This window comes from Panulirus ornatus, chromosome 38, assembly GCF_036320965.1.
Source record: "Panulirus ornatus isolate Po-2019 chromosome 38, ASM3632096v1, whole genome shotgun sequence".
Classification (NCBI taxonomy): Eukaryota; Metazoa; Arthropoda; class Malacostraca; order Decapoda; family Palinuridae; genus Panulirus; species Panulirus ornatus.
In genome coordinates this window covers 13,560,803-13,587,696 of record NC_092261.1, presented here as the reverse complement: position 1 = coordinate 13,587,696, position 26,894 = coordinate 13,560,803, and the positions used below count along the sequence as shown (strand labels likewise).

Sequence of the window (26,894 nt, the reverse complement as noted above, 5' to 3'; positions counted from 1 at the left end):
CGTATTCCATATTTCTACGACGAGACTCAGATATGACCGTATGACATTCTTCGCTCACGCCTCATCAGCTGACATAAGAGAGATGAGACTTTATTTGCAAGCGGTGGGCCCAAGGCATATAGATAACGCGACCAAATTCATTCTGTCGAAATTTCACGACTCACTGCTAAAGTAGTGTGGATGTCCCTCTACGCAATGCTCGGGGTCTTGAAGGAGTCGTAGCTTTTCATCTCAGTACTTCCACCTCGCACCCCTTGAGACAAGGAGAGAGAGAGAGAGAGAGAGAGAGAGAGAGAGAGAGAGAGAGAGAGAGAGAGAGAGAGAGAGAGAGAGAGAGAGAGAGAGAGAGAGAGAAAATATTGTACCCACGTAGCTTCTGCGTGTTGCAAAAGGCGACTAAAGAGGGGTGGAAGCGGACGGGATACCGCAAATCCTCTCTTCCTTTATCAACAGTTTGTAAAAAAAATTGGAACAGAAGGATGGAATATTTTCTTTATATTCTTCAGCGCCTCAAGTCGTCTCTGCTCTTGAGGACGCCGCCTGGGAGAAGATGGGCACACAGGGTGTTGAGTCTACGCTCCAGACTCGCAATGTTTCCAGGGACAGCCCCTCTTCTCACAGCCAGACCAGAGGGAGAGAGAGAGAAAAAAAAGGAGAGAACTTGCCAAGCAAATCGTTGACTGTGGCTAAGGAATAAGGCCTGGCTGCTGCCGCGCCTGAAACTATCTGGAAACATTCCATAGTTTAACTAAAGTTTGATGTAATCGTTCGTTTAATCAAGATGAAAAGATGATGCTGAAGCTAAATTGAGATTTAACCTCTCAGCTATTATATACGACTCCCAGCTATTATATATGACTCCCAGCTATAATATACGACTCCCAGCAATTATATATGACTCCCAGCTATAATATACGACTCCCAGCTATTATATATGACTCCCAGCTATAATATACGACTCCCAGCTATTAAATAGGACTTTCAGCTTTAATATACAACTCCCAGCCATTATATACGACTCCCAGCTATCATATACGACTTCCAGCTATTATATACGACTCCCAGCTATCATATAGGACTTCCAGCTTTAATATACAACTCCCAGCTATTATATACGACTCCCAGCTATATACGACACCCAGCTATTATATACGACTTCCAGCTGTTATATACGACTCCCAGCTATTATATACGACTCCCAGCTAATACATACGACTCCTAGCTATATACGAAGCACAACAAATTGAAAACCCATCTGAAAGTAACTTGCTAAATTTGTTGAAGACAGGACAAGTTCCGAAGGTGGAAATAATATCATGAGAAATGTTACGGTCATTCGAATACGACAGACAGACAAGTTACTGCCTAAAAACAACTGATGCAAGACACAAACAGACAATACGACCATGAACACTTTGTTGTCGATTTCATCTGGAGTGAGTCAGTTCATGTTCATCACCATTAGCGTCTTGCTTTAGAAACGTTTCCGTCCGTGTTTGGTGAGAAAACGTAACAAATACATTGAAGTCTTAGGGACTGTGGTAATAATGCATGACTGCAAATGCTGTGATACACTTTACAAGTGTTGAGGGAGAGGGAGTGAGGTGGTTGGGTGGCTAGTGGTATATACATATATGTTCCTGATGCATCACGGACGAAATTCCGGTCTCTTGGTCATTCGTGAACGTATTGCGTTGCCATATAACCTAAAATACGCTCTCTCTCTCTCCCCCCCTCTCTCTCTCTCTCTCTCTCTCTCTCTCTCTCTCTCTCTCTCTCTCTCTTCTCTCTCTCTCTCTTCGTGTGTGTGTGTCCGTGTCAGCTAGCGGGAGGCAGCCAGCCAGCCACACACCCGCCGGGGTACCTGGCGATTAGTGGTGACCGCGTAGTGAGACAGCACTTCAGCGGTTGTCAAATTTCACTCATTCGGCCCAGCTCAATGTCTTTTCCGACTGCCTCAACCCGCACGCGGGATGTTGGTACTCAATCCACAAACATACGTTCTTTCCGTCGCAAACATAACACGTAATTCACGCGATATTTACTCCTTAATGTCTTTCAGTGGTGAGTGCGACGCGCTGGTCCTGCCTTTTGGCCAAAGTCTCGTCTTAAGTACTTGTAAATACTCGGTAATTTCAGATGATTTAGGAGAGTGCGTCTGGCTGGCGTCTTCGGTATGATCTTGGCCATCACGGTGCCAATTTGGGTGCACGTTGGTACAATTTAGTGGTCTTAACAGCAAATATCTCGGTCTTGTGGAATATATATATATATATATATATATATATATATATATATATATATATATATATATATATATATATATATATATATATATGGTCAATATTTGTGGTGTGGCTCAGCTGTTCTAAAATATCTTTATCACTTCCATCTTTCGTGGAATACGTCGACAGTAAATAATAATAATAAAAAAAAAAACTCAAGAATATTTTTACCCTCTTGCATTGGCCGATTGGTATAACAACCTGGGCCAAATCCGGCACAGCTGCACAGGGCGGGGTCGACGGGCAGCAGCAGCAGCGGTAGCGGCAGCGCCTGTGCATATGGACCCGGCCTGAGCATGTGCGCTGAGCAGGTCTGGCAGGGAGCAGCAGGCCAGCACACACCGTAGAGGTCAGTGTGTCTCCGGCGCGGGCGGCGGGCTGTGTGGAACGGAGCGGCAGGCGGAGAGCGCGCGCACTCACTCCCACACACACACCACAACACGGACGGACGGAGCGAGTGCTCCAAACACCACTCCTGTTCCCGTCGCTGCTCCTGCTACTGCTAAGACTCCTACTTCTGCTACTGTCGGGACGTGGTGACAATCCTCCTACAGACGATCAAATCCTCCTGTCAACCCTTCGTCATTAAGCTATTCTAAAACACCTTAACCCGCATCGAGCGCGTAAAGATATTTGAAGGACTTCGCGAGGCTATCGAAGAGCGGCGGTGGGCGCTGTTGATCCGTTGAGAGACGGACCTCAGAGCAAGCGTGTGTGTGAGGGTTCCCGGAGCGCACACACATACACCACCTCACACGCTCGTGTGCGTCACATGACTAATATTCCTGCACTAGATAACATTCAGAAGGAAAGCTTGTAGTATGGAAAAAATGTCTTGATACTGGGGACAAGCCATCATATAAAAAGAAAGATAAAAGTGCTCCGATCTTCGAGGGATAGAACTGTGAGATCGTGGTGAACGGTTCGCAAAGTTTGTGGTGAGGGTTGAAATGCAACATGTCACTGAGGGAGGCACTGGAGCTCCTGGCTCTCCTGCTACTGTGGGGACAATGTCCAGCGTCGACTACGGAGGAAGGTCAGTAGGAGTTGATTACTTTTTGTTTCTGTCTAGTCTAATTCCGATGCCTATAATTTGCATAGGTTTTTATCCACCTATGATTTTCATTTTTCATTTTACATAATCAACTCTTAGCCCAAAGACAAATTTGCTATGTTTCTCACTTCTTTTGACGGAGTATGTGTCATGGTTTCGTGAAATAATAGTTAAGTCTGAATTCGACCTAGCGTATTAAAAGGAAGCGAAACTGTTATGCAAATGTAAAATTCTCTTCCCCAAATTTGATATTCATGGGAAATTATTTTTAGGGGTTGATAAAACAATTTCTCCCTTCTTTCTCCCGTTGAAAGAAACACAAGAGTTTATCTATTTTCAAACACTTCCAAACAATTTGAGACTCAACGTGATTTCATAGAATCACAAATATCAGTTCGACTGTTCCCTGTGTATTATTAAAAAAAAATTAGATACGTATATCAAAACTGTCCATTTCTGTTTTTTTTTTCTATTTTCTCAGGTACTTTTATGAATCGTCATTCAATAATCTCTTAAGATACGTATATCAAAACTGTCCATTTCTGTTTTTTTCTATTTTCTCAGGTACTTTTATAAAATCGTCATTCAATAATCTCTTAAGAGATACATCTCAGCTGACTCATGACAGATTTCAGCACCTGAATATTGCATAGCAATCTTGATCTTGGTCCAAAAGCAAATTACAAATAGAAAATGGAAGGAGATAATTCTCCCAATATGCCGAGTGCTATCCATTTTCTAACCATTTGATAGACTATGCGTGTTACGCTATAAATCGCTTTTCACATCAGCGCACCAAATTACCAGCAAATGCAGCTCTTATATAACTCGTTTTCGTCCTCCACGCCATGAAGATGACATTTCACCAATCGTTTTCATACGAATGACTGTTTTATACGATTTCCTCCACAGAATGATAAAAAAGAAAATTAAAAGTATTAATATAATTGATATCAACATTTATCATTATCATTATTACGGAAAGCTTATCATCATCATCTCTTATCTATAATTAACACCATGGCAGCCATCGTAATTATCGCTTTAAGAGTTAGGGTTAGAGAGTTAGATACACAATGCTGGGATGACCATGACACTCCACAGGCGCAATGAAAATAAATGAAAAATAATCTCTGCATAGACAAAAGTTTGAGTTACAACACCAACTAACATTCACGCTTGGCTATACATATATATATATATATATATATATATATATATATATATATATATATATATATATATATATATATATATATATATATATATAACCCCAGAAACATGGCTAGTAACCTTCGATGAAATACTTGAAAAAAAAGCATATACAAATGAGTATCATCAGATACTACGTCCTTCTAATTTCTCTATCGAATTCTCAACAACGCATCACTCCATCATCATCAAACCGTTTCAGAACCGAAATAGGAGCTTATATCAAGAACGTGTGGCCTATTCTCCCTATCACTGTCGCAACTCAAAGAGTTTTGTATGGCTGGAGTTGGAGGTGGAGTACACCATACGGCATTGGCTGGCGAGGTGGTGGTGCTCAGGCGGGGAAGCAAGTACGTGAACACAGACTGGTGCTGCTCAGCAGGCAAGGAAGACTAATGCCTCTCCGCCTGTTCGTCTACTTCCTTCTCTCGTATCATGGGGTATGGTGTATACTTGTTTGAAAACAACGAAAGGAAGTGATATGGAACATTTACGATATACGTGGGATGATATAGGGATGAAAGGGCCTGAAAGTCCATATGGAAACATGAATAGGGATGATATACCTGTAAAGCGTTTATCCATACACGAAACTCAATGAAAATTGTATCATGTAAGAATGGACTTTCTATAGTTGCATCATGCCTTCTCTTGTTTATGAAAATGGTATGATGAAGTATCTGAAAGTGAAGTCTATCAACTCAGTGGGATAGACGGAAACAAATTAAGTTTAAATGCCTTCAAAACCATCCTCTCTCTCTCTCTCTCTCTCTCTCTCTCTCTCTCTCTCTCTCTCTCTCTCTCTCTCTCTCTCTCTCTCAAACCTCCCACAGTAACTCCCCCAACTTTACACAGTGAACACACTTGGTATCACTGTATCATCTAACACATCTTGGAAAACTAACACGACGCAAATAGCCAAGTCGGCGTCTGTGAAACCGGGAGTCCGATTTAGACGCCGTAAATTCTTCTCTTCTGAACGGTCGTTCCGTTATACGAAGGACTAAACAGTGCTTGTATACATTACTGCCCTCACATCTGGGCTGGCTCCAGCTCTTACGTACGTATTTATCAAAGAGAAGTGAGTCTAAAGCATGGCGACTTGTCACCTTCGTCAGGCTCCCCTCACAACACGACCCAGTTTCCCTATGACTCAGTGGTGGTTCACTCTTCCCTCTTCTATGGGCGTTCCTTTCCTTCCCGCTCTCGCGAGCTGGCTGCTTGTGTGTGCCCTATCATTAGCCGGACCACTTAATACTCGACGAATTACCGCGTCACATAATCACTGCGTGGTCGTTGGGCCGTTTCTGACCATTTCATCTTTCTCCACAGCCTCGCTTGGGAGGAGTTCGTGCACGCACGCACGGGTTGTGGCAGCGGTGGTGGATATTTGGGAAGCGAGGTTGTTTAGTGTCTGTCGATGGAATATATAGTGTTGGTCATGTTCTGTCAACTAGGGTGGGTTGCTGGGTTGAGGGAATCTGCGAGGATGGGTGAGCTGAAGGGCTGGGCTGTGGTGAGCATTTTTTTTTTAATATTTCGGCGTGAAGGTTTGTGTAATTGGACAGGAGGTGGTTAGTGCCGCTGCACATACGTGGGTGTCGAGTATATTAAGGTAGTCTGCATGGGAAATATTTTTTTGGGGGGGGATTTTAACGTACGGGTGTTGGGTGTTTGTGATGGCGAGGCAGAGTGGTGATTGTATCATATCTATCTATTCATCTATCTACCTATCTATTCATCTATCTACCTATCTCTCCACCTATCTATCTATCTATCTATCTATCTACCTACCTATCAATCAATCAATCGATCTATCTATGTATCTATCTACCTATCAGTCAATCAATCTATCTATTTATCTACCTATCTATCTATCTATCTATCTATCTATCTATCTATCTATCTACTTATCTATCTACCTACATATCTATCTACCTATCAATCTACCTACCTATCTATTTATCTATCTATCTACCTATCTACCTACCTGTCTATCTATCTACCTATCAATCCACCTATCTATCCATCTAACGACCTAGCAACCTACCTATCGATCTTTCTATATGATTACCTTTGGACCCCTTTCCAAAACGGTCCTGGTGATGTTACGTCTCGCCATATATATATTTTTTTTTCGGTGGCTCCTGCAGCTCCAAGGTTGCCTCCATGTAGCAGGAGGAGGAGGAGGAGGAGGAGGAGGAGGAGGAGGAGGAGGAGAAAGAGGAGGAGGAGGAGGAGGGAGGGTCGAGATGGACTCCTTTGAAACGAAAAGTTCTTTGATGAGACTTTACTGTGTGTCGTCAACTGACGATGATACAGCGCTGGCCAAAGAGGACTTTTGTAAGTGGTGTAACCTTAAGCAAGTGGAGTCTGACTATATATATATATATATATATATATATATATATATATATATATATATATATATATATATATACATATATATATATATATATATATATATATATATATATATATATATATATACATATATATATATATATATATATATATATATATATATATATATATATATATATATATATATATGTAGTCAATCAATTATTTCTAATTACCCCCCCAAAGGACATCTTTCCTGCAACCCAAAGAAGCGCTACTTCATGTAGCAGGGATATGTAGACCCCTTTTCAGAGTGAGACGTTCTCAGACTTTTCACTCGTTTTGTAACCTCTTGCTGTGTGTGTGTGTGTGTGTGTGTGTGTGTGTGTGTGTGTTACGATAATTTCTGCACAGCCACTGTTCAGTCTTCTTAAATCAATCTATTTCAAAAGACAGCGACAAAGTTTAAAAAAAAAAAAAAAAAAAAAAAAATATATATATATATATATATATATATATATATATATATATATATATATATATATTTATCCATCTTCGAAAACAACAACACTGTCCTATATCTCAACAGCATCAAGGTACAATCCCTTTAATACCATACCGCTCCAAGGTGTGGACGCAGGTCTGAACGTATCTATCGACGGCTGTGTGTGAGAGAGAGAGAGAGAGAGAGAGAGAGAGAGAGAGAGAGAGAGAGAGAGAGAGAGAGAGAGAGAGAGAGAGAACCATGGGGCTAGGACTTGAGATCGTTCAATAATTATCATATCTAAAAAAAAAAAAAAAAAAATAGAAACTCGAGGTTCGAGTCCCACTCGAGCTTATATTTCCAGGGTGTACAGCGCCTGGTGTACCATGAAGTCTACAACACCTGGTGTACCCTGTAGACCACAACACCAGGTGTACCACAGGCTACAATCAACTGATGTACATTATTGACAGCAATACCTGGCGTACCACATAGTCTACAACACCCGAAGTAACGTAGAGATCACAACACCTGGTGCAGCGGTATGCAGACTACAACGCCTGTTGTACCATACATGATGCGGTACCTTATGTACCACACGAGATACAACACCTGCTCTGTACCTTATAGACTACAATACCTGGTGTACCAATCTAGGTTACAACACTTGGTGTTCCTTGTAGGCAACAACACCACCTGGTGTACCATATAGATCTGACATGCTGTAGGCTACAGCACCTAATTTAGTACATAGGATATACACCATCTGATGTACCACATAGGCTACAACACCTACTGTGCCATATAAGGTACAACACCTGGTGTACCATATAAGGTACAACACCTGGTGTACCATATAAGGTACAACACCTAGTGTACCATATAAGGTACAACACCTAGTGTACCATATAAGGTACAACACCTAGTGTACCATATAAGGTACAACACCTAGTGTACCATATACGGTACAACACCTAGTGTACCATATAAGGTACAACACCTAGTGTACCATATAAGGTACAACACCTAGTGTACCATATAAGGTACAACACCTAGTGTACCATATACGGTACAACACCTAGTGTACCATATAAGGTACAACACCTAGTGTACCATATACGGTACAACACCTAGTGTACCATATAAGGTACAACACCTAGTGGACCATATAAGGTACAACACCTAGTGTACCATATAAGGCACAACACCTAGTGTACCATATAAGGTACAACACCTAGTGTACCATATACGGTACAACACCTAGTGTACCATATAAGGTACAACACCTAGTGTACCATATAATGTACAACACCTAGTGTACCATATAAGGTACAACACCTAGTGTACCATATAAGGTACAACACCTAGTGTACCATGTAACGTACAACACCTAGTGGACCACAGACTCTACAACACCTGGTGTACCCTACAGGCTACAACACCTTATATAGGCTATATCACATGAATATCCCATAACCTAATATATTCTGACCATACCACATCTAAATGACATAGAAATGCCCGGAAAATGCCATGGTTACTTCCCTATCTGTCAATCTATCTCTCAGCATCTCCCCCCCCATATATATATATATATATATATATATATATATATATATATATATATATATATATATATATATATATATATATATATGACAGACGCTTAAAGGCTTTGACATTTTGACCACCAAAAATGAAGGATGACTTTTTCTTTTTAGTTCACAGGTTATTTAATGATTTACAAAAAAAAAAAAAAAGAAAAAATGTTTCAATATTGTCACAGCGAGTTTGTATATAAAAAAAAAGAAGTCTCGATATTGACAATGCGCATGCGTCCAGACCCTCCCTGTTCAGATTGGGAGGAGGGGGGGAGGGGGGAGGGTGTCGTGACCTCATACCAGGGGGCGGCACCAAACACCCTGAGGTCATGCTTGACCCATGTGACATATGTAAAATACAATGTCAATGTATATTCTGATGCCTCGGGTAATAGTTCGTATACACACACACACACACACACACACACACACACACACACATATACATACATATATATATATATATATATATATATATATATATATATATATATATATATATATATATATACACACACACACACAATACTGTAGCCAGAGAACTGGAAATGTGTGTATATTTACATCAACGAGGTTTTCATGATGAAACGAACCACTGTGTTGTGTATGGCTGTGCTGGTACAGAAGCAGGCGTAACACACACACACACACACACACACACACACACACACACACTGTGTGGGGGGAGGGGGGGAGCGGGGGCGAGGTTTAGCTACCTACCTAACAAGTTTGGTTGACCCCCGCCACAACTGCGTTGTACACAACTCAGTAAACAGGTCGAAGCCGGGCAAGTATAACTGGCTAAGGTGGAGCATGCGGAAGTTAGATATGGGCTCCCGTGGTGTAGTGGTTAGCATCGCTGATTCACGCCCAGGTTCGAATTCTGGGCACGGAAGTCAGCCCACAGCCAACGCAGCTGTTCATCCTCACCTTTGGGCTTGTCGCCTAATGGGTTAGGTTAGTGTGATTACTGCTATTTGGGATGACTATTTGTGTTTTACGGGAAGAGAGTTTCTAACTCGTACTGTTTCGTCTTTTTAACCTTGTATTTATCACCATGTCTCTGCGGTTGTGTGTGTGTGTGTGCGTGTGTGAGTGTGTTTGTGTGTATGCACACACACACACACGAGTGAGGAGGATTGCATCGGCTTACAAGGGGACCCAGAGAAACTCTAAAGCTGGTCAGGTACACAGCTGATGAAATATTGTCCGTGTAAATGCAAAATAATGAGACGGAAAGCACCGAAATGTCCCGATACGAATTTCATCGTGCAAGAAGCGAGAAATCTGTGAGTGAGAGGGACTTGGGAGTTGGTATTGTACCTAAACTATCGCCAGAGGCCCGCCCGCCCCCACCTCAGTAGAACTGCAAAGGGAACAAGGCTGTCTGCTGACAAATACGAGAAGGGCAATGAAGTTCTTGAATACGGCTATAATCATCAAACTCTCCACGTTCTTGTGGTATGACAAGACTAGGATGTGCTCCTCAGGTACGATCATCGCACTTATAGAAGCAGAATGGACTCACGGACAAAGGTCTAGAGGAAGACAAAAGAACAGAGAGTCACTTCAAATTCGGTTACAACACTTATAGAAGCACAGAGGCCTAATAGAGAGGGGTCCATAGGACGACTGAAAAAGATGGTTATCTCAAATTCGGTCACCACACTTATAGAAGCACAAAGAGCTAATAGAGAAGGTCTATAGGAAGACCCGAAAAAACGGGATGGTTCACCATATTCACAAGAGCTTAGTTACAAGAAAAGGTTAGAGGCCATGAATTTGTCCACCATGGGAGTAAGAAGAGGAGTCAAGGCGACTTGATCACAATCATTAACTTTTTAAACCAGTTTGACGGTATCATCAGCGAACAACAGTTCTACGACAGATGCAAGTATAAAACAACCACAGGCCATAGCATGAAGTTCAGAAAAAAAGCAAAAAAAAAAAGTGTTAGATTTAGAAAAAAGAAAAAAAAGCCCGCTTTAATAGTTTAAGATTAAAGGATGAATGGAATACACTCAGTGAGGAAACTGTGAATATGGACAGCACACAGAAGTTTAGAAAAATTGTATGATGGTAGAGAAAGCGTGAGAGATAGGGCCCTAAGAGTAATTTACACACAAACCTACAAAAAGAAACAACACATCATTTGATAGAATACATCCAAAAGAATGACTTCATACGTGCAGTTTAGAGAGAGAGAGAGAGAGAGAGAGAGAGAGAGAGAGAGAGAGAGAGAGAGAGAGAGAGAGAGAGAGAGAGAGAGAGAGAGAGAGAGATAACGTCTGCCATACGGCACACTGTAATGTCTGGCTGATTAAAAGCTATGTAGAACAAATGCACTTTTCTAATTTCTAGTCGTTCGATAACAGCAGGGTTCGAACGTTCCCCCCCCCCCCCCTTTTTTAATACTCTTTTTATGAGAAGTATTACCTCGCATGCAGATTACCAAATGTATCTCTCTCGCGAGTATTGGTGAATGAGTGAACAAGTAATTCATTACCGGTATTCCTGCAGAGTTAGCGAATAGCATTTAGAATTTACACTCGACTGTGACACATTGTTACAAATGGATAATCCGATTCTCTCTCTCTCTCTCTCTCCTCTCTCCCCCCCCTCTCTCTCTCTCTCTCTCTCTCTCTCTCTCTCTCTCTCTCTCTTGTAGGATATCAATCCTGTAAATCCCCAGGGATCATCAAGGTAAAAGTCCTTTGGCTTAATCGGTTTGATCCTTGATGACGACAATGTATGACAGTCGCGCCTGTGGCTTGACCCAGTAATGGTGAGGCTGGAAGTCGTGTCATCATGCTCAAGGGTCGTACTGTCGTGCTCAAGGTTAGTACCGTCTTGCTCAAGGGTCGTGCTGTCGTGCTCAAGGGTAGTACCACCGTCTTGCTCAAGGGTCGTACTGTCGTGCTCAAGGGTCGTACCGTCTTGCTCAGGGGTCATACCCTCTTGACCAAAGTATCGTGTCGTCAAGGTCAAGGGTCGTACCATCTTGCTCAAGGGTCGTACCGTCGTGCTTAAGGGTCGTTCCGTCTTGCTCAAGGGACGTACTGTCGTGCTCATGGGTCGTATTGTATTGCTCAAAGGTCGTAACGTCGTGCTCAAGGGTCGTACCGTTGTGCTCAAGGCTCATACCTTCTTGCTCAAAGTACCGTGTCGTCATGCTCAAGGGTCGTACCGTCGTGCTGAAGGGCCGTAACGTCTTGCTCAAAGGTCGTCCCGTCGTATTGAAGAAGCTGGACGATATCTATCCCTTTGATCTTACTTATAAGTTTTACTTAACACCCGTTCCTCAGCATCCGTGTAAGGTACTGTGCATGTGAGAGCGTTACTTGAAAATCATATAATCTTGAGATCAAATCTTTATGAATGCATAAAGATGATTAACTGTTCAACTCAGGAGGGTACAGCGACCAATCGATAATCTCTAAGTATATGACTTGGTTATTTCCGAGCGATTGATTTCGTCCCGACACGCAATACCGACACGGATACACAAATAGGATTTGGCGGCAGACAGAACACACACACTGTAACACTGCCACATTGAGGCTACATAACCCAGGTATATTAGCTATGCCGAACTCACATCGGCTACTCTTCTCAAACACCGAAGAGTTTTCTAGTCTTGGGATACATCCAATCATCATTCGTTTCATGAGAGTTAAATTCTCCAGATAGTTTACCTGAAGTGTAAACTAGATAACCAGATAATAATATATACCAAACTATGGAAGACTTCTTGCTCAGTGGTCGCTGCTCAGCAATGTGTGTGTGTAGAGTCATGAATGTACATTTTGCGAAGATGTCTTACTTCGAGAACTCTAAGGACAAGGCAACTATGTCTGTCGAAGTAAAATCTTCGTTCTCCTGAGTGAGGGTTTGGTCGTCTGCGTAAACTTGCTCAGGTCTTTGATAGTCACCCTTCTCGCATCATCTACAAACGTTTCCAAAATATAAATCCGGTCCTTCTCAAACATGATTTACTGAGATCAAGAAGAAGGAGAAGAAGAAGAAGAAAGGCATTAAGACGGAGCTTTACGCGATCCCTTTGGTCTCCAAGGTGTTTGTGAAGTCCCCAGCTCATTCGCGCTGGCACAGGTTGCAAAACTTTCGCCATAACTAGAATCAGAAAGAGCTGTCTACTTGATTTTGGAAAGATCTACGGTGACCGTATTTGTTATAAGACCCTGCGGTGACGTGTCTAGGGCGTAACGCAACAGTTCGGTGGAAGACCAGTAGAGCTCAGGCGTACATACCAAAATACATACCCTCGAAGACGCGGAGGATGTTGATAAAAACAGGCTAAATATAAACAATGAAATATGACTCTTTTTTTTTTTTTTTAACCACATTGCCCAAAATACCAGACTGTCTGAGACCTCAGATACTTCCGATAATAGAACATTTTCTAGTGCATTTTAGACTTTCACATTCTGATGCATTAAGCAGCTAGTGATCGCTAGCATTAGCAGTGTAAATAGTAAAAATATGGTATAGGAACTTTACCAATACCCCCTGATTCATGATGTAGTCTTTCACTGCATGTCAAGAGTCTCGTTAGAGACATGAACGGGTCTGGGACTGTAGCTTACGTATCCTCTTTTGTGATAGCCAAAATGTGCTCCAGAACGCTAATACACTCATTTGTGTACGCTTGTCTATGTGAGTTACAGGGAATGGTTTAGCTGACGTCCCAGGTCTTTTCACAGACCTGTAGTTGAATTTCCGTGTGTGTGTGTGTGTGTGTGTGTGTGTGTGTGTGTGTGTGTGTGTGTGTGTGTGTGTGACATTGACTCTTGAGACCTTTCCTTCGTCTTTGTCCAGTCACTTGGGCGTCCAGCGTATACCCTCAATCCAGCTTCTCCTTCTTTGATTTCTTTACTTGTCTCCGTCCCTTAAGTCTTCAGATTAGTCCTCAGAGAGACTTCAAGTCTTTTTAAATCCTTTAGTCCACTGGTGTGTGTGTTTGTGTGTGTGTGTGTGTATCCTCCGTCAGCAGCCAGGAGGTTCACACTGGCGTCGGCTTAAGTCCGCTGTGCTGGGCCCCTTGACATGCCGGCCTTCAGTGAGCTCCCTCGCTACCTCCTCTGCAGGCTCCGCGGCCTCTCCGGCAGGCTCCCTTGTGAGTTCCGGGAGGGAGGGAGGGAGGCAGAGGACGGAGGCTTGGAGGGAGGGAGGGTTGGTTGTTGTGGTGGTGGTGGGGGCTCGCCTCCCACCCGGGCGACAGGGATATGAGACAGACGTCATGCATGTCTTCTCCTCCGTCGTAAGGGCGTGACGTCATGATATCCACGTCCCTCGGGAATGCCTCTCTCTCTCTCTCTCTCTCTCTCTCTCTCTCTCTCTCTCTCTCTCTCTCTCTCTCTCTCCACCCACTAAATTTTCTCTCCAAATCCTTGGTCTCTGTGAACTTCCACCTCCTCCTCCTACTCCTCCTACTCTATTTTTCTTCCTTCCTCCGCCCATTCTATCCTGTTCTCAAGTCTTCCTCGGCGCAACAGATCGTCTTGTGTTTTTCTTTTCGTTTTCCGCCTCGTTGCCTTGAAATTCATGAGCCAAGTCTCCGCCAATCGCCGAGTTGAAATTCATGAAATAAGTGTTTTCCCTCTTAGTCTTCAGCTCCCTTACCCACAATCTTCCTCGGGGGGGGAAGAAAGAAAGAAAGAAGAAAAATAACGAGAGAAAAAGATAAAAACACATCTCTTCCTCCCACACCCTTCATTTTGCCCCAGGTTCTGGGGGTCGTCTTCTCCGGGCTACGGAGTTCTCTTCACACACACACACACACACACACACACACACACATATATATATATATATATATATATATATATATATATATATATATATATATATATATATATACATATAATTTTATTTTTTCTGTTGCACTTCCCCGTTGCCCGAATGGCTCTCACAAACTTATGAATTTCGATATTTCACCTTTTTTCATTCGGGTCCTGTCGTCCTGGCTGTACCTCATGGTGCATGTCATGCGAGGCCCTGGCACCACTGTAATGACTGTGAACTCAATAGGACAATTTACACTCGAAGTACATGCAAGTTCACCCACACTAGCCACTGGTGAGTCGAAGCTTCACCAGAGAACACTAGCCAGTGGTAACTCGAGGCTTCGCCAGAGATCAACATGCAATGATATGAAGCTCCTTTTCAAATCATCAAGCAGCGACCCGAAGCTCCATCTGAGATCAACAGGGAGTCATAAGAAGCTTTACACGAGATTATGAAGCACTGTTGACTCGAGGGGGCATTTGAAATCACTAAGGAGTGGTGAACAGAAGCTTTATATAAGTTCACCAGGCAATGGTGATCCGAAGCTTCATCTGAGGTCACTAGGCAGTAACTTGAAGTTTGACCTGAGATCACCAAGTACTGAGTTCAGGCTTCATTTGAGATCACCAGGCTGTGACTTAAAAGCTTCAACTGAGCTCACTAAAGGAGTGGTGATTCGAAGCTTCACCTGAGTTCACCAGCCATTGGTGATTCGAAGCTTCATCTGAGTTCACCAGCCAGTAGTGATTCGAAGCTTCACCTGAGTTCACCAGGCATAAGTGATTCGAAACTACAAATGAAATCACCAGGCTGTGGTGACTCGAGGCTTCATTCAGGATCACCAATCATATCCTAAAAGAATTACATGCAAAATTGTTCAGTAAAACATTACAGACGAGAGAGAGAGAGAAAAAAAAAGTGAATGAATATTGGTACGGAAAAATACTGAGTCATACAAACATGTCAAAAAAATTGTCGAGTAAATAAAGCAGACAGAAAAGGAAAAAAACAACAACATTCACATGGTATAACAATACAGACTAAAAAAGAAAAAAAAAAGGGAAATGTCGCTCGTTTTCTTTTTTTTTTCCATATCAAAAGAACTTTCCTAAAAATACGTCAGGCTAATCATTTGATGTCAAACGTCCACAATGAATGGAAACAATTGGTTAAAGTACCCAGCAAGAGAGCAAAAGCAGATATGGTACAGGGTACGTGGCAACAGTATGGTACAGTATAATAATACACAACATGGTACACTATGAGTAAGGAACATGAGCAAATGGTACATGGTACAATGAAGTTGTAAAGAACATGGTTCAGTGTACCTGTAAACAACATGGTACACAGTGTAGCTGGACAGTGCGACACAGCATAAGAGTAGGCGGCATGGTACAGTGTGGCACAGTATACGAGAAGGCGGCATGGTACAGTGTGGCACAGTATACGAGTAAGCGGCATGGTACAGTGTGGCATAGTATCAGTCGACATTTAGTCCAGCGTAGTCACAGAGCAATGGACAATCCGACTTCGCACAGCACCTCGCAAAACTGCACGGCAGGGCAGTGCCAGACCCTGGGCATAGTGCAGCAATAAACCCCGCGGCACGTGACAGCAACAGCAATTAAAGCAATGGAGAGTACAGCAGTCACATAACACACCGTTACTTCAAAAGGTTATATAGAAGGTGGCTGCTGCAGGCGCTTAAAAGCCGCTAGTAATGGCAAGCGCCGGAGGGGGACCAGGCGATGGTGAGGGTGTGTAGTGATGGAAGGAAGGACGGACGGACGGAGGGAGGGAGAACGAACGAACGGAAAAAAAATATATATATAACACTGGTCCAGGGTTTATAGCATCCATGACATTTATGTTCGAGACGAAGTACCCGAAGGACGCCGGGCCGGCACGCTCGCCAGCGATCCGCCCTGACAACCTCATATTAAAAGTGACGTAATGCCAAATCTCGGGCGTGTGGTGCGACAGCTGGGTACAATAAGCGAAGGTCAAAGGACCGGTGAAGCGGCGGAGGGTGTGAGCGATCCAACGTATGATATGGAGATAAGAGGAGAAACCTTGATGGGATGATGATCTAATTGGAGGCTTTCTTCAAGACGCACGCGCGAGGGAGCGCGAAATTTACACACCTTCACAGAATATACACTGGTTACGTATATATATATATATATATATATATATATATATATATATATATATATATATATATATATATATATATATATATATATATATGCTCACATATCTCTGTGTGTTTGTTTGTGTGTGTGTGTGTGTGTGTGTGTGTGTGTGTGTGTGTGTGTGTATGTATGTGTGTGTGTGTGTGTGTGTGTGTGTGTGTGTGTCTTCTGTGTGTATACAGTAGTTTCCATTCATTCGACTGAGCACTGGAGCGATATATCGTACAACCTCAAACTCTCACTTAATCCGCCTCACACGCAAATTAGTTCGTTACATTCACTCTATTATTTGTTGAAATATAATTGCAGATATGACTCGTCGACGGTCGGACCGTGTCATATATTATTGGCCTTAATTCTATATACATAATTTCTCAGTGTAATCTTGCAGGCACACACCCGCGCGTATTGGCCGTGGTGCCCATCAGTCTCAGGGGGATGGGTCGTACATCACTGACCATCGCTTCACTTTTTATTGAATGTTTTCTTTATTACCGCTTTTACGTCACACGTCACAGATATATATATATATATATATATATATATATATATATATATATATATATATATATATATATATATTGGAAAAATCACAGTTGAGCGCGTGATCAAGTAAATTCCTTCTAATCCACGGGGAAAATGAAACACGATAAGTTCCCATGTGCACTTTCGTGTAATAATCGCATCATCAGGGGAGACACAAGAAAGAAATATAACAGTCAGTTGATATACAACGAAGAGACGTAGCTAAGAGGCCGTTTAGTAAACATGCGATTGTCCAAGGCACAATCATAAACTTATTATCTTACAAATTTTATCAAAATACAGTTATCCAATTTGTACAGACCATCACTAATATTAAGATTATAATTCTTCGTGCATTTAATAATACATAATTCAATGATCTTTCTCGTGGTAACAGAGTTAGAGTTAATAACTGAGATGGCATTACTCCAGTCAATACAATAATCATAGTTTTTAACATGATTAAACAAGGCATTTGATTCTTGTCCCGTTCTTATACTATATTTATGTTGCTTAAGTCTAACAGAAAGATCCTTACCAGTCTGCCCCAAATAAAACTTATCAATTTCTACATGGCACTTTATAGATGCACCCAGAAGAATTTTCTGGTAAATTCCTGATTAAGATATTCTTTATAGTATTATTGTTGCTGAAGGCAGCATTTACATTAAAGGATTTAAGCAACATGAAGTAAAGAAAAATTATTATCAAAAGGGAAAACTAAAACATTCTTGTATAAGAACGGGACAAGAATCAAATGCCTCGTTTAATCACGTTAAAAACTATGATCATTGTATTGACTGGAGTAATGCCATCTCAGTTATTAACTCCAATATATATATACATATATATATATATATATATATATATATATATATATATATATATATATATATATATATATATATAGATAGATATATATATATAGAGAGAGAGAGAGAGTGGCAGTTAAAAAGACATACATATGCATAAAGATCATATCACTAAACTCTCAGAGGCAAAGACCAAGGAATTCTAGCAATGGCTCAGCGGGGACGTACCTAAGCAAGAGACTAACTCTTTTTCCCGCTTTAGCAAAGCGCCGTCAGGAAGAAACAAACAATGGCCTCATTTGCATATAACCAGTGGCCAGCTTTTATATGTATAAAGTACCGCTCTAGAGCCCCTCATCCAAGACCAAGTCCCACACACTATAAGGTTTACTCTGACTGCTTTAAATGTCTTGGCTCAACTCACAGACAGTAAGTCGCCTCTTTCCCCGTATACCGCATCGATCCAATTCGTTTTCTCAAATAAACGCTTGAAGGTTCAGGTCAAGATAACCCAATGCCTCCCTCACTCCATCCTTCCTTCTCGTTTTCGGTCTCCGACCTGCCAACTTGCTCGCTCCGCTTTTGACACATAGCTCCCCTTAATCATTTTAATCTTTGCTCGTCCTTTTCAAATGCTTGAACCAATTCAGCACAACCCGGTCGTTCATCTAAAGTCATACGTGGCTTACTACCTCACCTCACTCTGTCAGTCATTCCCTTTCTCAATCAACACACCTCACATGACATATGATCATCAGAGATTTCAAACCTTGTGCATCTAGCCTCTTTTACATTCAAGGCACAAGATTCTAATCTACACATCGCTTCTTTGGACTACCTTACCTTCCCTCAAACCCCTCACTCTCTACCCTTTAAAGACACTGACCTTTCCCTCTAAACCTTCCTTAATGCATCTAGGACCCAAGCCACCCCACTCTTCCTCCCTCTGATTTACTTCAGTTCATGTGGCTCCATCCGCAGCCATGCCCACTCCCACGTACGTAAAGAACACTTCCTCCAGCCCCTCCCCGATCAAACTTATGTTCCAGCCATCCTGTCCCACACCTCCCCTCATCATTTTGCTCTCACTCACATTTCTCCGTACATTTTCCTAAACTCTGTGACTAGCTTTCGGGGCGTGTCGTCTGCAGACGCCAACTGATTTACCTCTCATAGCCTCCCCCCCGAACGCCTGGCTTACTATAGACCCGTCCATTTCCTCGAGACCATTATATCTATCTCCCTCGCACATTCTTGATTCAGACTCACCTCGACAAAGATCCACTCGACATCTTTTCCCACAATCTCACGGGCCTTACTCTCAACGTAAAAACTCCTCTTTACATTTCATGACTTTCCATATATGACCCCGTGCCCCACGTATTCGCAAGTCCTTCCACACGACATGTGTGTCAACCCTATCATACACATTCCCTTGATCCATAAATACTATATGCAAATCACGTCCTCCAGGAATTTCCAACTCACATTCCATAAAGTAACACATGGTCCACTCATCTTCTGCCTCTCCTGAAGCCACATTTTGTTCCTTTATACATCACAGGTGCTACGCATGCCACCACCCTTTCAGTCACCTCGCTTTCATGCACCTTTCATGCAGATTGCTACCCCTGTAATTGGAATAGTCCTTTTTCGTCCCCCCTTACCTTTGTATAAGGGCATTCTGACAGTTCTCAGACACCTCACGTGAGCCAAATAAACGTCGAACAGCATGAAAAAAGTCAATAACACTTTTACCCCCTTTCTTGAGGAACTCTCCTGCAATCTCATCCACTCTTGACGCTTCCCAATATTTCACCTAGTGCAAGGTTATCGCTTCCTCCTTACTTCTCAACATCCCATTCGCTATGGCATCACTATCCCATTCGCTATCTCACTCTACATATGCCACCTTATCTGAAACACACTCCATCCCCTCCCTAACATATAACATAGTTGGTAAGTCTTCAAAATACACACTCTACCACTTCACCACCTCTTCTTTGCATGTAGCCATGAACCCCAATTCGATCTCCTTGCTGTCGTTCCAATATGCATTCTCGTACTCTTCACATTTCTTTGCCTCATTTCAAAACATCTTTTCTTTCACTTTGAAGTCGTCAACACTCTCTCCTTCCATGTCTCATTTACCTTCTTTTTTTTCACTCCTCGTACCCTCATCTCGACCTCCTCCTCCTGCTGCTTTCTCTTGTGTTCCTCCCAGACAGGAGCACTCCTTCCCGCAGATGCCATCTATTCACCTTCCCCTTTCCTCTGTCACTAACGATCTAACTTCCTCATTCCACCATCTCTCATCCCATCTCCCGCATTCCGCTTCCCTGAAGAATTTTCCACGACTCTTCCACAACCTTAATTTCATTTACTCCCACCTTATTCTTCACTCAATTATTCTCCGCATCTATGCAAATGGGCCTCACTTCCTTATGAATATATATATATATATATATATATATATATATATATATATATATATATATATATATATATATATATATATATATATATATCAAAGCAGTTAACAAAGTGGATTTTCTTTACATTCATGATTTTTGGCTCCATGTTTCTCTGGACAACGTTCAAAAGATTATAGCACTCCCAATCATCTGCACGTGCGTGGGTGATTGTAGCACTCCCAATCATCTGCACGTGCGTGGGTGATTGTAGCACTCCCAATCATCTGCACGTGCGTGGGTGATTGTAGCACTCCCATTCACCTGCACGTGCGTGGGTGATTGTAGCACTTCCATTCACCTGCACGTGCGTGGGTGATTGTAGCACTCCCATTCACCTGCACGTGCGTGGGTGATTGTAGCACTCCCAATCATCTGCACGTGCGTGGGTGATTGTAGCACTTCCATTCATCTGCACGTGCGTGGGTGATTGTAGCACTCCCATTCACCTGCACGTGCGTGGGTGATTGTAGCACTCCCAATCATCTGCACGTGCGTGGGTGATTGTAGCACTCCCAATCATCTGCACGTGCGTGGGTGATTGTAGCACTTCCATTCATCTGCACGTGCGTGGGTGATTTATGATCAGTTATCAATATGAATTATCGAAGGATGATTACCGTCAGGGATGATTTAAGGGAGCGACCGTTTTGCATAAACATATTACGCTGAATAATTGTCCTCACAAATGATTCAAGGAAATTACTCTTTATTTCAAATACTCTAATGTTTATACAGAGATGATGATACGGGTGAACTTAGGAGATGAAATGCATCGAATGCTGACACTCAGACACACACACACACACACACACACACACACACACACACACACACACACACACACACACACACACACACAGAAATAGACAGACACACAGTAACAGACACACACACACACACACACACACACACACACACACACACACACACACACACACACACACAGAAATAGACAAACAGACACACAGAAACACACACAGAAACACACACACACACACACACACACACACACACACACAGAAATAGACAAACAGACACACAGAAACAGACAGACAGACAGACAGACAGACACACACACACACACACACACACACACACACACACACACACACACACACACACACACACATACACACACACACACACACACACGACCATAGTAATATATAAACAAGAATCGACATGACCTTCTTTACGATCACGCGAGTTTTGCCATGTGCGGAGGTGAACCCGCCCCCTTAACCCACCCCAACCCAACCCATAACCCACCCCACCCCTAACCCCCTCCCTCCCACCGCTGTGAGTTCTGGGAAAAAGACGACTTTACTCACTGCCTCATAACGGCCGGCACGCCAGCCATCGTTGGCCAGGAGTGACCTGCTGTGTGCCGGCAGCAGTAACCTGGCTCGGAAAGTATACCCCAGGGACCTGACTCGCCCTCTGTGTGTGTGTGTGTGTGTGCGTGTGTGTGTGTGTGTGTGTGTGTGTGTGTGTGTGTGTGTGTGTGTGCACCATGAGGGATGGCTTGTTGTACTGTGGCATTACTAGAACAACTGGTATGTGCACTAGGACTAGGACCTGAGTGATAGTGTATAGTACTAGTACCTGAATGGTAGTGTTTTATACTAGGACCTGACTGGTAGGGTGTGTAGTGCTAGGACCTGACTGGTATAGTGTGTAGGGCTAGGACCTGACTGGTATAGTGTGTAGTGCTAGGACCTGACTGGTATAATGTGTAGTGCTAGGACCTGACTGGTATAGTGTGTAGGGCTAGGACCTGACTGGTATAGTGTGTAGGGCTAGGACCTGACTGGTATAGTGTGTAATGCTAGGACCAGACTGGTATAGTGTGCAGCACTGGGACCTGACTGGTATAGTGTGTAGGGCTAGGACCTGACTGGTATAGAGTGCAGGGCTAGGACCTGACTGGTATAGTGTGTAGTGCTAGGACCAGACTGGTATAGTGTGCAGCACTGGGACCTGACTTGTATTGTGAAGACCTAGACCATATTGACTAGCAGTGGGGAACACCAGAAATGACTGTTTGGTAGTGACCTGACTCGCTAGTAGTATGCAGCACCAGGACCTGACTCACCAGTAGTATGCAGCACCAGGACCTGACTCACTAGTAGTGGACAGCACCAGGACCTGACTCACTAGTAGTGAGCAACACCAGGACCTGACTCACTAGTAGTGGGCAACACCAGGACCTGACTCACTAGTAGTGGGCAGCACCAGGACCTGACTCACTAGTAGTATGCAGCACCAGAACCTGACTCACTAGTAGTATGCAGCACCAGGACCTGACTCACCAGTAGTATGCAGCACCAGGACCTGACTCACTAGTAGTGGACAGCACCAGGACCTGACTCACTAGTAGTGAGCAGCACCAGGACCTGACTCACTAGTAGTGAGCAGCACCAGGACCTGACTCACTAGTAGTATGCAGCACCAGGACCTGACTCACTAGTAGTGGACAGCACCAGGACCTGACTCACTAGTAGTGAGCAACACCAGGACCTGACTCACTAGTAGTGGGCAACACCAGGACCTGACTCACTAGTAGTGGGCAGCACCAGGACCTGACACACTAGTAGTATGCAGCACCAGAACCTGACTCACTAGTAGTATGCAGCACCAGAACCTGACTCACTAGTAGTATGCAGCACCAGGACCTGACTCACCAGTAGTATGCAGCACCAGGACCTGACTCACTAGTAGTGGACAGCACCAGGACCTGACTCACTAGTAGTGAGCAGCACCAGGACCTGACTCACTAGTAGTGAGCAGCACCAGGACCTGACTCACTAGTAGTATGCAGCACCAGGACCTGACTCACTAGTAGTGGACAGCACCAGGACCTGACTCACTAGTAGTCGACAGCACCAGGACCTGACTCACTAGTAGTATGCAGCACCAGAACCTGACTCACTAGTAGTGGAGAGCACCAAGACTGACCCCCTGGTAGGGGGACAGCACCTCCTAGGACCCGACTCGAACTGCGCGAGGACATGACTAGGCTTGTCCACGGTCAGCCGACCACGTCAAAACAGCAAGTCACATCACCTCACGAGTATTTGCCCCATCTTCCGTGATAAGCTGTGCAGCAAGCATACCCACAACAGACCACAATGCTATGTCCCCCACACCACCTTCATCCCTTCACATACTGAAGCCAGTCCAAAATCCTTTAAAACCTACATAAGACCTTATTGTCCGAAAGATCATTATCATCCTAAGCTTTCAGAAAAAAAAAAGGAAAAATAATGATCCATTATTTTTTCGGATCACTGGAACTGAACTTAACGAGAATATTCAGATGAATACCCCACTGAGCACTTTTAATGGAGGATATAACTAAAAACGTTATATATCAAAATCCCGCAAATATGACAGATAAAGAGACAATGAAATACCTCGATTCACAGGAATGGTTTGGACCAAACCTCTCTCTCTCTCTCTCTCTCTCTCTCTCTCTCTCTCTCTCTCTCTCTCTCTCTCTCTCTCTCTCTCTTCTTTTGATATCTACACGCATGTATATGAGGCACAGTCGTACATGGGCGAGTAAACCATTCACTCCACACTGTCATACGGCAATCTTTATTATCTGGAATCCTATACCACCTTCAAAGTTAGGTTATAGAGACCAATCAAGCAGCAAATGGCTGACCAGAGAGGGAAAAAAATTAAGCTCTGTTAACGTAAACGTCTGATTCTCGCTTTCATAGTCGCTGTTTCTTAGGAACATGAGCTGTGTAAGACTCCGATATATTTTTATTACCCTAATAAGGGTTACGACCGGACATAACAGACAGTGCTTGGCCTAAAGCGATTTGGTGTTGGTGGGACTCAAGTGTGATGGGATGTTAAATTACCTGTCCTCACGAAATATGTCGTGTTATATGTATAGAAAAATTAAATGTTGAATAAACTTGTATGGACTCCTACTGAAGTGCGATTTCCCCTTAACACACATATATATATATATATATATATATATATATATATATATATATATATATATATATATATATATATATATATATATATTCCTATGAGTCCACGAGGAAAATGAAACACGAAAAGTTCCCAAGTGCACTTTCGTGTAATAATCACATCATCAGGGGAGACACGAGAGAAATATAACAGTCAGTTGATATACATCCAATATATATATATATATATATATATATATATATATATATATATATATATATATATATATATATATATATATATATATATATATATATGAAGGAGGAATCGCAATTTAGCAGGAGTTCAGATAATTCTATTTAACATGTAATTTCTCTATACACGCATCACTACATGTTTCACGGACACAATCCGCCTCATCAGGTGCAAACAATTCATAAAGTTTATCTTTTTTTTTTTGAAATCCCAACACCACCACAAAATTTCCCGCTCTCCCGTGTCATTCTCGACTACACGCTGGCCTGAGCGTTAAAGGGAAAGTGTGTGTGTTGCGTGTGTGTGTGTGTGTGTGTGTGTGTGTGTGTGTGTGTAGGGGGAGGGGGGAAGTGAGTGTTGGCCTGGGTAACAAGATGCGTGTTCGACTACTGTTGTTTTCGTATGTTTTCGTTTCTTGATCATTCTTTCATGATGATTTGGTTGATAACGGGACGTGCTTTTCAAGTTGCCTGGGGACAAATTGGAGTTCTTAATATCAGCATTCAAGACGGATTCAGTGACGCTACGGGTTGCACAATCAGAAGACGGGTATAATGTGAGAAATGACATGGGAAACATAATGATCTAAACTCCTACTGAACTGCGAATACATCTTATAACTATCATGACGGACCAGTGTGGGCAACATGGCAATATATATATATATATATATATATATATATATATATATATATATATATATATATATATATATATATATATATATATATATATATATGCAGAGAATCACAACACAACATTGGACTTCATAAGTAAAGAAACACCCCTACGAAAGGAAACATGAGAATCCTAAGCGCTTTCGTGTATTGCTACATCTTCAGAGGAATAGTTGCAATGTTTAAGTAGTTCACTGATGTGGCAATACCCGAAAGCGCTCAGGATTCTCGTACCGGAAGAGGATAGGGGAAAAAAATGGACCAAAGTTACTTATCCATGCATGAAGTACATGACCAACGTGAATATGTCGGACTGATGTCAGCCATGATCATAAGACGCAAAAGAAGCTCACCTAAATCCTAAGAACGTAGTACGAAAAAGACGTAGAAATGAGCTTAGGAATAGTCCAAAGGTGTCTTGAGGTTATTATGGCCTGAGAGAGAGAGAGAGAGAGAGAGAGAGAGAGAGAGAGAGAGAGAGAGAGAGAGAGAGAGAGAGAGAGAGAGAGAGAGCGAGCGAACCTGCCAGAGTGGGAATTTGAGCAGCACGCCATCTTAACCGGAAGCCCCATGCGTGATTCACGCTAAGTTGTATTGCGTTTTTCGCTAAAGGCGACACGAAATATGGCGCCTGCGGTAATGCTGCTGCTGCTGGCACAGCTGGCGCTGAGAATGTGGGATACTTTGGCTACGGTCACAGCTGGTGCTGAGGACATGGAATTAGCTGCATGTCGTAATGCTGCACCGAAGCTGGTGCTGAGGACATGGAATATGCTGCATGTCGTAATGCTGCATGGCAGCTGGTGCTGAGGACACCTCTCATCGATCTCTGGGATCAGTTCGTCGAACTTGTGATGCTATGAATAGCTAAGCAAATCTAATTTCGCATGCATCAGAATAAGATACCCAGCTAACTCGATTGCATCAGTGTCTATATATATATATATATATATATATATATATATATATATATATATATATATATATATATATATATATATATCTGGGGATAGGGGCGAAAGAATGCTTCCCACGTATTCCCCGAGTGTCGTAGAAGGCGACTAAAAGGGGAGGGAGCGGGAGGCTGGAAATCCTCCCCTCTCATTCTTTTTTTTTTTTATTTTCCAAAAGATGGAACAGAGAAGGGGGCCAGGTGAGGATATTCCCTTAAAGGCCTAGTCCTCTGTTCTTAACGCTCCCTCGCTAACGCGGGAAATGGCGAATAGTATGAAAGAA

General features: G+C 42.7%; 2 protein-coding genes across 3 annotated transcripts in view; one reads left to right on the top strand and one right to left on the bottom strand.

Annotated features, from left to right (window-relative positions):
• Positions 1 to 26,894, bottom strand: part of Nup44A (nuclear pore complex protein Nup44A) — a 541,896-nt gene that overhangs the window by 209,650 nt on the left and 305,352 nt on the right. The window lies entirely within an intron of this gene.
• LOC139760950 (uncharacterized) overlaps positions 2,626 to 26,894 on the top strand; it is a 198,008-nt gene continuing 173,739 nt past the window's right edge. Inside the window, exon 1 of the mRNA XM_071684736.1 lies at positions 2,626 to 3,321. Coding sequence (XP_071540837.1) covers positions 3,243 to 3,321 — 79 coding nt within the window. The 5' untranslated portion in view covers positions 2,626 to 3,242. The remainder of the gene's footprint in view (positions 3,322 to 26,894) is intronic.